Raw genomic sequence first — 12,632 nt, forward strand, 5'->3', positions numbered from 1 at the left:
GCTGGGAACAACTGCGTAGCCAAAGGTCACATGAACAACGGGAGAAAGACGTCTGTGCTTGGGCAGCCCTCTGATCTCACACCCACACATGAGCAAGGGAGATCTGCAAAGTTCTTCCCAAGAGAAGGGCACAGAACCCTCAACCGATTTCAACCATTTTCAACTTTTTGCCACATTTGTTTCAGCTCCCTTTTCATTTCTTTAAATAAACTTTTTATTTGGTAATAATTTAAAATTTACAGAAAAGGTACAGAGTGAGTACAGAGTCTCCAGGTACTCTTCATCTACTTTGCCCTGAAGCTCATGCCGTACATACCATTACATACCTTAGTAACGCTTGGCAGAACCAGGAAATTAACACTGGTGCATTACCATTAACTCAGCTCCACACTTCAAAATGGATTCTTTTCAACTCTATTTTAAAACAAATCAAGACACCCTGATAGTTCATCCATGAATTCTTCAGGATCCATCTCTAAAATATCAGGCTTTCTGCTACCCTAAATAAACGGTGAAGTTATTTCATTATGTGGAAAAATGAGTGATGCCTACAGGTAGCAGTTGAAAAATACTGATAAATTCAGCCAGTAATGAACAAGGAAAAAATTCTACCTACTTTTGATACAGCCCTGGACACAGAAAAATTAGCAAGGGCTTCTTAATCATAATAAGAAAAAAATGTATGGGTATAGAGATTATGAAAGTCATTTCAGAGGATGTTGAAAAATAACCCCCCCCAAAAAAAATTGTAGAAAATATTCAGTTTAGAGATGAAAATTCCTCAAAGATACTCAGGAAATAACATAGTATATACTTCACAATTGCATTTTTGTTAAAATCATAGTAATAATAGTCTTCAATAAAAAAAAAAAAAAAGACTCACTGAAATTACACTTAAAATTCCAGGAAAAAAAGACAGTAAACCTAAGAAAAAAAAAATCACATATTTTGGCCCAATTTTCATTACAAGTATCAAAAAACTAATCTTGTTTCCCTTCAGAGTAAAGCATTTCACTTGTTATGAGTCAAACATAAATTTCCTAGCATCTGTTTTTCATGTGCTATCCAGTTCTTAAATTCAACGGGTCAAAAACCTAAGCCCATCTCAAATACAATCTCTTCTACGAAGCCTTAACCCATTTCTCAACCAGATGCTCTCTCCTCTCCAATACGTATTCATTGAGAGTGGAAGGGACCCAGGAATGTCAAACGGTTCATCCTCCATTGGACACTCGGGTTTTCACTCAGTTATTGCACTTATTCTGGTGCTTGTCCCCCTCCTATTTTATTCATCTTTCCTGTGCCCAAAACTTCTTGCTCATCTGTATAATACGAAAGCGCCTCCTACAACACAGTGCACATAAAAGTAAATGAGTTTCAAACTGAAGTGGGGAAACACAATCAGTCATCATTTGCAGTGACTCAAATGCTTTTGAAAAAAGGGTACTAATACAGAAAATTCTGTTACATCTAGCCAGCCAGTAGCATCACACCACAAGCCTGGACCATATGAGCACATACGCTATACAATGAGAATCGTAACAAAAGAAGTAGCAAACACAAAAACTCACCTGCTGTCATATGTATTTCTCAGGCAATTAGTTGAGTAATCAACGGTCAATGATCCTGCAATGAAATAATCAGGTTGCCAACTGACAAGCAGTGACTTACCAGAGGTATGGGAAAATGGGTTGCATACTGCAGGTGTCGCAGGAGGTCATAGTTCGATGGAAAAATTAACTCCCTCGGCTTTTCTCTCTTCAACAGCTTCTCAACATTAACTGACTGTCTCCTGCCCAAGGCAGGGTTGGCTTTCTCACAGGACTCTCCAGGCATGGGAGAAAAAATCTAAGTCATGTAAAACAAAAGTTGGAGATTGCAAATGAAAGAGAGCAAAACTAAAACACAGAACCTCAAACACACAAGACACTCATACCATATCCTTTCCTTATTTAACCACTGAGCAGAATAATAAATTGTATTCATTTCCACAAATGTCATATTCAGATCAGTAGCATCATCCTCTATTCTGAAGATGAGAAAATGACAACCCCACACATGTAAGAAATGTGCACAGGGACATTTCCCAGAGATGAAATCAGACTTAAGTGTTTTCCTCATAGGGCTACATGTCCTACAAAAACATATAAACAGAAATAATTCACTAATAAAACTAACAAATAATAGATATAAAGGTTTTAGTCTATACCCCACCAATATTCATTTTCCTAAAGAGTTACACATTGAGATCCATGAGGAACAACACACTGTCATCATACTGAGATCAAGCAGAAGAATGTATGACAAGTCCAGAGCCAGGAAAGCGACCATTTAGAAGACGAACACACACAGAGCAAATCAACATGGACCATCCTGATGAAACGAAATTTGTGTATTCCTGAGAGACAATGATCTCTAAACAAATAAATGAGTCACAGTCCACTATGAGGACCGGAGTGTTAATTTACAAAAGGAGGCAATGCAGCCAAAACTGAGGATGAGCTGAAATGAGACAACTGCATGAGACGATTAACTGTACCCTCGGGTGGAATGTGAGAGGATCACATGTGCGTCACAAGGACACAGGTCATTCCAGCACACAGGGCAAGGAGCAGATGGGGGAGATGAGCTGGGGAGGTGGGGTTGATGGTCGTAAAGAATTCGAAGGTTGAACCTACTGGAAATTCCGAACCAAAGTCAGTTTTAAAGTCACTCTTGTCTACTTCATCAAAAATATTAGTAGCTCCTGAGTCAATGCCCATATGCGCCATGATTGTCTGTTCCTGATAATTGCCAGAGAAAGAAAGTCACACTGTAAATTTTGCAGTTCATTAAGAGGCTAAAACAAGACAGCGACATTTTAGACCATCTACCTCCTTTCCCCCCATAGTGTCCTTTTTTCCCTCCAATAAAATAGAAGAAAGTTAAGACATACATTGCTTTGCAAAGTCACATTCTTAGTCTTCAAGATGAGAAAGATCTAACTTCCATGATATTTTAAGGGAAAAGCACGCAAACTTCCTGATTAAAAACTGGCCATAATTTCCTTCACTGGGCTATCCCCAGTCACATGCTCAACAACTTGCCTTAGTAAGAAAAATCTTAAGAGCATATTTAAGATACAAGATACCCTGATGTCCAAGAACAGAAAAGAAAAAGCAGAAACAGGTAAAGTAACTTTATTTTTTACTCTTTGTAACTTCTATTATGGATAAATTTAGAAAAAAAAGCATTTACATTGAAGAAATAATTTTTAAAAATCTTATAAGTACAAACTATGAATTCACATGTGCAATGCTAATGGCAGCTTTTTAAATTACAAGTATAACCACTGTTCTAAAAACATCAAAATAGTATGTTAAACAGAACCAATATGAGGCTTTATTTTTAAGAAATTATCACAGTCTCTCACCATTTTCTACTATATTCCATCATCAACTTCATCTTTTTTGCCTTGAAAATTCCCCTAAGTATCTGGAACAATGTCCAAAATACCAGAAAGTGGCAGAAAATTATAAAGCCATACTCACAGGATAAAGTAATTTGTTGAAAAGAGCAATTCTATAGCATTTGAGAGATAGAGATCAAATTTTTAGTTAATCAAAATGAAAATATGATGTGTTATGACTAAAGTATATGCAGGAAAGAGCGACGAAAGTCATGAATGATACACTGGAGAAAAGATGCTCCTTAGAATGAAAACAGCCAGGACTTTAGGGCCAAAACAAGTCCAATTTTGAGGCACATTAAACCAAAACTGGGGATTAGAAATAAGTAAAATTGGAAGCACATAATTCCAATTTCATTCCAATGAAAAACGTGATGGCCTGTCCAATCTTTTCATTAACAGTTGTAGCATATCCAAAAGATAATTTTAGAAGATAGAAACCATAGTCCAAATGTTTTTTGTGAGTGAGGAACGGAGATAAATGAGCTTTGTAACAAGAGAACATGACTGAAAAGCGATCCCCCTTCCGCCACCACACAATCCTTCTGGAAGTGCTTCCCCAGCAGAGCTGAGTCTCTGGGGCGTGGGGCACCCCTCCCAGGGCCATACCTCCATTTTCACGTCATGGTCCTTTGGATAGTGTTCATCGGCATTTTCTCCTGCAGGCGACCGCGGCCGGGTAGAGGCGGTGACGGACAGGTCCCCTCGAGATATGAGGGTGCACATGTAGGCGTCGTGGGAGAAGACATCGTGCCGGATGAACTCGCAGAAGAGCAGCACCAGGTTCACAAACTCCACCTTCTCACATTCGCTGTTCGGATCCGCTGCAAAGAATCAAATTCAATCAAGGCTCCAGTTTCCTTGACCCAGTAGAAAAAAACCAACTACTAAGGCTTAACAATATTTTCACAATTTTTCATAATTTTTCTTTTTAAACAAAGTAAGGGATGTATTGGAAAACTTGCTATAAGGCTCTAGCTCTTTGTGCAGAACCGGCACACCAGTTTTGAATGTCCCACATGAATGGAAAACTAGTATCCGATGAGCTAAGCACCATTTCAAGTTTAAAGACAGTGGTCTCTGGCAAATGGATAACCACTGAACTAATCATGGAAACACCAAATCTCAGGCAAGGAAAAAAAGCAGGGTTAGACTGCTTTCCTCTGGTTTTACTACTGTAACAAGCTCATGACTCCTGACTGTTGGTTCTACCTTCAGTGTCTGTGGGTATGCACTTTTTCAAAATAGACTTCACAATAGAACCATAATTCAACTGGTATCTGAAAAAAATAGTGAGTGGGATCCACTGAAGAGAGAAAAATAGAATGAAAGGAGCACCAAGATGAAGCCCTGCCACCCTTTAAAATTCATGACCAGTCTGTTTAACTCACCTTGTGACTCCTCCTATCGCCACTGCTCTCTCAAACGTCCTATCTGTGCCTCTGAGAGAAGGTGAAAAAGGAGTCAACTACGAAAACTCAACCTACAAAGCTCAGCCCCGGTACCACCACACTCACAAACACCAAGAGCGACCACGGCTGGACCCGGGGAACGCTGAACTCAGTTCCCTAAACCTCAAGCCTAAATGTTTGCTCTCGCCCACCTCCAAGCTCAGTGATGAGCAAACTCTACTCAGAGATGGAAGAGCTTGCTCTAACGAGCAGTGAATGGGGCCCAGAGCCAGCAAGGCTTGCTTCCTCTAGGGAGGAAGATTTTCCCAAAGAAAAAGAACAGGGATGGGGTCGGATAAGGGAAGCAAAGGGCCAATGTCTCTCTACCTCCCCCAGGACACAAGGTGAGTCACAGCTGTCACTCCCCTTCCTGACAACGTGTTTTCTCCTCTCCGGAACCTCTCTGCCCTCTCATTTCTCTGCTCCCTTCTGCACGTTTCATCGCTGCTCCCTACATTCCAACCACCAGCTTGGCTGTGGCTCCTGCTCTCCCTCTGTCCTAGAAGAGCTGCCAGGTAACTACCAGAACCTCGCCCCCAGGCATCACTCAACCCCAAATGGGGCAAAGGAATCAGAAGGACTACTTCTTGCTGCTTTACCTCCTTCTTCTCCACAGATGCCTCCCTTCTTCACCTTCCACACTTCCCCCCCGCTTTTCTATTACTTTTCACTTTTGACATTTTTCTGTTGAACCCACACCATCTACGCTGAGACCTGCCCTGCTGCACTCGGTCATATGAGAACCTCAGAATAAGATTGAGCCGACTCTGATCACACAAATGAGTTTCTTAAAGTTTCCACCCACAGGACGAACACACTGGCTGTCTGGTCCCCAAGCCCCCCCACTCCCCACCAACAATGGAAGAAAAGACACAAAAAGAACAAGAAAGGCCTGACCATCCAAGAGAGTGCGGGCAGGCAGCCAACCACTTCTACACGTTACCTGGTTGTAAGGGACTTTTACTTTCCCCCCTTTTAATATCAGAAGTTAGAAAATCAGAAATCTAGAAAACAGTGCAAAAAGAGAAAACTCCAAATCACAATATACATAGTAAACATCACAGGACCTTAGCTCCTCTCTTCTGGTAAGAAAGATCTAGAAAGGGAAAATTAGTCCACCGAGTATAAGGGACTGAGGTGACTCATTGTTTTAATTATTAGAACTCTGGAAATGTAAGTCTTTGAAGATTGCCTGATTTTAACATTGCGTGAAAGTCTCCTCGAAAACAGACTACAGAATTTTGCTCAGTAAGATACGCATTATCTTCAGTGCTCACTTTGGTAAGATCACAGATGAGGGAGGAATCAGTCCCAAAAAAGGGTCAATCCCCTTGTCTAAGATCTGGAAGCAAAAAGCTTTACTTACACAATGATGGGGCCTGTGTATCTAAAAATCTCAGCAGAACATTCTGGAAAACAGGCAAGCTAGATCCAGCAAGAGAGGCTGAAGAAATGGACTCCTTCTCATCTAAGACCTCTGACTCACCACATCTCTACGATCAAAAAATAAACAAGCAAAGTTAATTACAGGGGACGAGTATAGTCACAACAGGTTGTTAAGTTTGTTAGTTTGTTAATATCTACATTCTTGGATGAAACATGCAAAATTGAGATTTCTGTACTTATCTGAGGTCCACGCATCATAGGTGAATGTAACTTCCAAAAGTTGAGGGAAACTGCCCCAGAACAATTCAAACAATTTCAAACAACACCTGTGAAAACCACTATTCATGTGAACTGCGGACACTGCGTAGCAGGCGAGAACGCCCACTGGATGTGCAGCACAGCAAAAGCAACTGCCCACTCTCTCTGCAAAATCACTGAAAACAATGAGGTTGTCTTCATTTTTAAATAGTCCATGTTTAGCGGTGTTCCAGCCAAGAAATATTTGGGCATGTACTACTGAGCTTGATTCTTTTGTGTTTGTTTTTGTCGGATGGTGAATTTATGAGTATGTCTGGGGAGGTGCCAAGTCAAATGAGAAAACTAACGTCATTCCTCCAGTAAGGTTCTTCACTCATCACATACACTTCACCAGCAAGCTCTCTCAGGACCTCCTGGAATCTCCACAGTTCATGACACACGTCTAGAGAAGCTGTTTAACTCTGACATTCTTAAAGTCAGAATTTACCAAAAGACCAGTAAAGAAGCAGTTTAGAAGCCATCAGAACCTCATTTTCTATTCTTTTTGCTATCTCTTTGACCTTTCCCATTTTCATTATCTACTTTTAATACTAAAATAGTATTATATTTAGATATCATCTCTTCAATCCCTCCTCTCTTTATAAAGGTCAAGTTTTGAAAATGGTGATTAATAGAAATCAATTATCTGAAACATCTCTGAGTGAATTTTTAGATATGGACACATTTACACCTATTAAAATTACAAAGTCGTCTCTGTGTGAACCTCTTCTGCGTGCAGTTGTGTGTGTGTGTATATGTGTGTGTATCCTGGGACATGTGTGGGGGGAGGGGAGGGCACAACAAAAACAATCCAGAAGGAGCAATGAAGTTTAAAGAATTCAACTTTAGTTACTAAAGTTTTATCACTGCACATTCATGGAAGAATAGTCTATTCAAATACGTAGAAAAATGCAACGAAACACTTTTTCCTAATTTGCCCATTGTAAAAGGGGTCATGTGGTTTACACCTTAGCATCACTATCTTCAAGCCCCAATTTCAACAACGTGATCTCTTGAATTTGGTGAAGAGTGCCTTCCCAGCAGGAGGAGAGACCTATGAAAATATTCCTCCCATTTCATTTTCTAGTGCTGTCACAGGAGGCAGGTGTATTAGCAGTAACAGAGAGCCGGCTAAGTGCATATCCATTCATGCAACAGACATTTTCTGAGCATCTGTTGTTCACTGAGCACTATTCTGGGTGCCAAGGGTGCCAACACAACACTGAACAGGGTGCGCGAGGCCCCTGCTGTCAGGCTCACATCTGGAGGAGAGCGGGCAGTGAACGGTGAGCCAAAGCGGAAAGTAAAGCCGAGCGATGTGAGAAAGAGTGGCTGTGCGGTGGGTGCCGTCAACTGTGGACCAGGTGGTGATGGAAGAGCTTCTGGAGGAGGTGACACATGTAGAGCTAGAAATGCCAGACAGGAAGTGACACCTCCCGAAACAGGAGTGGCCGTGTAAAGATGGGGAACAGAGAGCGGCACCCAGAAGGAACAGCAAGAGCAAAGGCGAGTGCGGTGTGTGGGGAGACAGGAACCCCGCAGTGGCTGAGGCTGTGTGTGGGCCGGGGAAGGGACGGGACGAGAGGGGAAAGGCTGGTGTGCAGCCCACGTCAGGCTCTGTGTGTCACGGGAAGGAGCCATTGGGAGATTCAGGAAGAGGACAAGGTGATTCCTTTCCATTTTGAAAAGATGGCTCTGGCTGCTGTGTGGAGGATGGCGGGGAATACGAGAAGGAGCAGAGACAGGCGGGGGGGCCCTGCAGTCACCCCGCTTTGAGGGGACAGCCCCGGCAGGTCCCCGACACGCCTCCTCCCCAGCCACCCTGCCAGACCTCACAGGCAGAAAGGGAGGTTCACTTAACATTTTTCCCGCCAACAAAGCTACTGTTTACGAACATTTGTTTGTTCTTTTATAATCTACTCCAGAGGCTTTAATTGCTCTCTCTGGGGCCAGAACACAATCTCAAGAAGTAATACAAATTGGCAGCTGTAATCTCACAGTCACAACTGCCTCAAAGTATTTCCAGATTCAATACACACATGTGTGCGTATATACACAGATGCATATAATGCAAAACGTACAGATACATGCACGTGTGTGCGCCTTGACCTCACAGAGGGAGATTTCTCTTCTACGTTAGATACCGAAGTCATATTTTAAAAGATATCATTTTAACTTAGCCCAGAATGTAAAGTTTTGGCTTCATCAACTTAGAGGGATCCTACTATGGAGTCTTTATGTGAATTTGTACGTTTTCCCCTTTTCCTTCATGAGAAAAAAAACAAAAATAAAAAACAAAGGCATAACGAGTAAGAAGCAGAACCTTGCCCAGAACAGTATCTTTAAGTGGTGGTATTCTGCACATAGAAAGAAAACCGAACCTACCTCTGCCTCAATTTCTGCTTGCCTCTTCTCCAAGAGTTTTGCCACAGCCATCGCCCTGTGCTTGCCCGACCGTTTACAGCTCACAGCCCATTCACACAACAGTGTCACCACAGCCTCGTCATTGGGGGCAACCTAGTGACCAAGAGAAATGGGTACCAGCCATGTCAGACGAACTTCCACCCAGTAAGGTTTAGGATGCAAGCAATAGAATATTTAAAGCTTTCAAGCTTTCTTCTCACGTTTCATTATAGTCGTTTTAAAAAGTGGTACCAAATTTATTTTAATTGAGGTATAAACTGTAAACACTTGGTCGTAAGGAAAGACATCACTTACACAGACCAGCTGAATCTGTGACAATCCCTGGAGAATGGGTTTCCTTGTTCAGGCTTCATGCACAGAGGATGATAACCAAGCCCCATCAACCCCCCAGACTCAATTTCAAAGGAAACAGAAAGGGGAGCCGACCCTGAATATCAAGGACTTCACCCCACTGCTGACCCCCCAGGCCCTCACTCACAGCCTCGGTCAGGACGGAACCCTAACAAGCCTGGCTGTCAAGTCGCTCAGTCCAAGGAGGACCTGGAAGGAAGAACTACAGGGAGGCCGGATCAAAACCCACTGCCTCCGAAACAACAAAGGAAAAATGACAGCCAGGCATGGAACGGAACAGAACTTCCAAGCAGACCCAGTTAACAAAGGACAGGAGCCTGGGTCCAGCAGGGCCCAGCACTGCCACCAGAGCTACCAGCTGCAGTCGCTGTGGCCTAGAAAAGGGCAGCACGGGCTAGGACGAGAGGAGTCCAGGAAAGGCCGCAGGGACCCCAGGGACGTGAACTGGGGAGGGAGGAGGAGGTGAGCCTGCAAGGGGATTGGCCTTCGAAGCAGTCTCACCCTTCCTTTTAGAGGATCTGTGCCAACCACTGGGACATCCACTGCAAGTCTGTGGTACCTGCCCGGCTGCATAAACACTCTGCCGAAAGAACTAGACGGTCGTAGTACTGGCATCTATACGCTGCGTGAGAAGTCCTTAATGCTTTGGAATCTGTGAGCTCAATTAGGATCATGCCAGCAGGGAGCACACTTGCAGGAACAACACATGAGCGCACACACATTTAGCACAAAATTTCAGGAGGTGTGTGGACTCCGAGAAGACATCCAGGAATCCCAGGGTAAGAATCCTGATCAGCTTTTAGATAGTAGCAAACAGTTCAGATCCTATAAATCAGTTGATTCCAAGAGTTTTACTCATCCTACCCTAAATTTGGTTAAACACATGCTGACTTAAAACAAAGAAATGTGAAGTTATTTAGGGCAGGTATCCCAAAAGGAGCTCTGGGTCTCTTAATTTAAAACAAGAAAAATAAGTCCATTAAAATGTGTAAAAATCGGACATAGCATTTAAAAAAGAAAGCAAACTGGGAGAATTTCCTGCTTGTGTTCAATCTAATCCTGGGAAAAGCAAAAATATAAAAGTGAAACTCTGCACACTTAGATTCAGAGCATTAAAGAGAACAAAAGGAGTTACCTTAAAAATACTGCCATCAGTTTTTAATAAATTCACTAGTCAGGAATGTGCATCAGTCACATTCATAGAGTCTTTTTAAACTGTCCTCTGCATCATCAAAATAAAATGAAAATATGCCACAAAAGAATAAATAATTGACTCACCCAAGTGAAGTAATCAGCTCTGCTTGACTAGAAATGCATAGAAAAGAATATATAAAGGACAAGACTTCTTTTTAACACATCCAGATATGATGACCAGTTTAGGGTAGAAATGTGCTAGAAAACAAATCTTAGGAAAAAGTCAATTCATTTCCAAAGGCACTTATTAAGCACCCCGAATATGCTAGGCATTGAGGAAATAAAAATTTTAAATACCTGGCCCTTGTTCTCAAACACTTCACCTTGTACAGGGAAAAGCAGAAAAGGCAGCTAACCATACAGCAACAAGACATGCTGACAGGTGGAGGAGAAGGCAATCAGGCAGCGGCATCTGCACCTCCCCCGCCTCACAGGGGACGAGCATCGGTCCGTCCCGGCCTGCAGACATCTGAGATCTTAGCTTGAAGACAAAAAGGTCTGCAGTCCTCCCACTGAAGCTGTAATTATTAGGAATTAAGTGAATTAAGAAAATCAGGGGGAAATGCTGCTAAAAGATTGAGTTTTTGAAATACTGTGACTGAGACAGGGATCGCTGGGGGAATTACCCTGGATTATGTGGGTGGGCCCACTGTGAGCACAGGGATGCTCAGGGGAAGGCAGCAGAGAGAGAGAGATGTGACAATGGGAGCGCAAGTCAGAGGCAAGGGGAGATGTGAAGATGCTATTCTGCTGACTTTGAAGATGGAGCATCAGGACAAAGGCTAAGGAACATATGCGATCTCTCGAAGCTGGAAAATACAAGGAAACACAAATTCTCCCCCAGAGCCTGCGAAAGGAATGCAGCCCAACTGGCTCCCTGATTACAGCCCAATAAGCTCATAATCTCCAAAACTGTAAGAAAATAAGTGTGTTGCTTTAAGACACTAAATTTCTGATAACTTGTTACTGCAGTAATAGGAAATTAATTCCAAGTAGTTTTAAGCAAACACATAAAAAAGCAGAACACATGGTTGAGGTTGAAGGAATTACAAGGGCAGAAGACTGCCAGTTAAATGGCAAATATAGGAAAGCAACAATACAAAATTAAAAATCAGGGGGGAAAAACTCACAGAAGAAGAGTACCATGAAATAGGTAGTAGCCTCATTAGTTCACTCACTTATTAATTCATCAATAAACAAGTATTGGGCACCTCGTGCCACCAGAACTTCTAGGCACAAGATATAAATCATTTCATGTATCACTTTAAAGGAATAAAAAAGTTGATATTTCCCTTTTGGATGTAATTTCTACTATATAACAAGAGTCTTAAAAACGTTTATACTATTTGCTCTGATAATTCAGTCTCTGAGAATATAGCCCAAGGAAATTATCTTAAAGTAAAAAGATGTGAGAACCACTGCTCCAGACACCAGGGAAGCATGATACCAAAACACCCCCTGCCCCAGCCCCAGGAACTGACAACGGTGCCCTCTGACACGTCAGAGAGGCACAGTGCATCAAGTCAGACCAAGAACCAGGTGACCCTGCAGGAAGAGAAAGGTTCACATGGACGGTTCACAGGCCAAAAAATTTGCCCTCAGCAACAGAACTATGTGAATTTTTGTGGTGGTTGCTTTCTCTATTTTTATTATTCTGCAGGCATATTGCACTATTTCAATATCTAATTAAAGGTGCATAAATAGGCAAGGCAGACAGGACAGGCTTGCAACAGAACGCAGGAAAGGGGAAGTCAGAGGTGCGTGATCACCAGCAAAGCTCAAATCCTCCCGAGAACGGAAGTTCTCAGGCCTCAGACAAGCTCTGCTCCCTGCCTGCCCACTGTTCTAACCTTCTTCTGGGAACAGCACCCCTGCTTCTTCTGGGGGTACTGCTCCTCCTCCCACCCCAAGTGGTTCAAGTAGGGGGTTACTAACTATAATGATCCACCCTCTCCGCATCAATGGGACCTTCTGGATTTGGGTCTTGGGCAGTGAAGACTTAAGGTAATTCTTTGAACACAAGAAAAAAAAAAGCAATCTATTGGGTACTCATTACACGCACTGCTCTGTGCGCAGTCTTG

General features: G+C 42.5%; 1 protein-coding gene across 3 annotated transcripts in view; it reads right to left on the reverse strand.

Moving 5' to 3' along the window:
* The window catches only part of MED12L (mediator complex subunit 12L), a 625,134-nt gene that overhangs the window by 205,136 nt on the left and 407,366 nt on the right, over positions 1-12,632 (reverse strand). For all 3 annotated transcript variants that reach the window (XM_074369503.1, XM_074369491.1, XM_074369496.1), the window contains 4 exons: positions 8,968-9,099; positions 6,266-6,392; positions 4,058-4,272; positions 1,672-1,848 (listed from right to left, as the gene is read on the reverse strand). In XM_074369503.1, coding sequence (XP_074225604.1) covers positions 1,672-1,848; positions 4,058-4,272; positions 6,266-6,392; positions 8,968-9,099 — 651 coding nt within the window. The remainder of the gene's footprint in view (positions 1-1,671; positions 1,849-4,057; positions 4,273-6,265; positions 6,393-8,967; positions 9,100-12,632) is intronic.

This window comes from Camelus bactrianus, chromosome 1 (assembly GCF_048773025.1).
Source record: "Camelus bactrianus isolate YW-2024 breed Bactrian camel chromosome 1, ASM4877302v1, whole genome shotgun sequence".
Taxonomy (NCBI): domain Eukaryota; kingdom Metazoa; phylum Chordata; class Mammalia; order Artiodactyla; family Camelidae; genus Camelus; species Camelus bactrianus.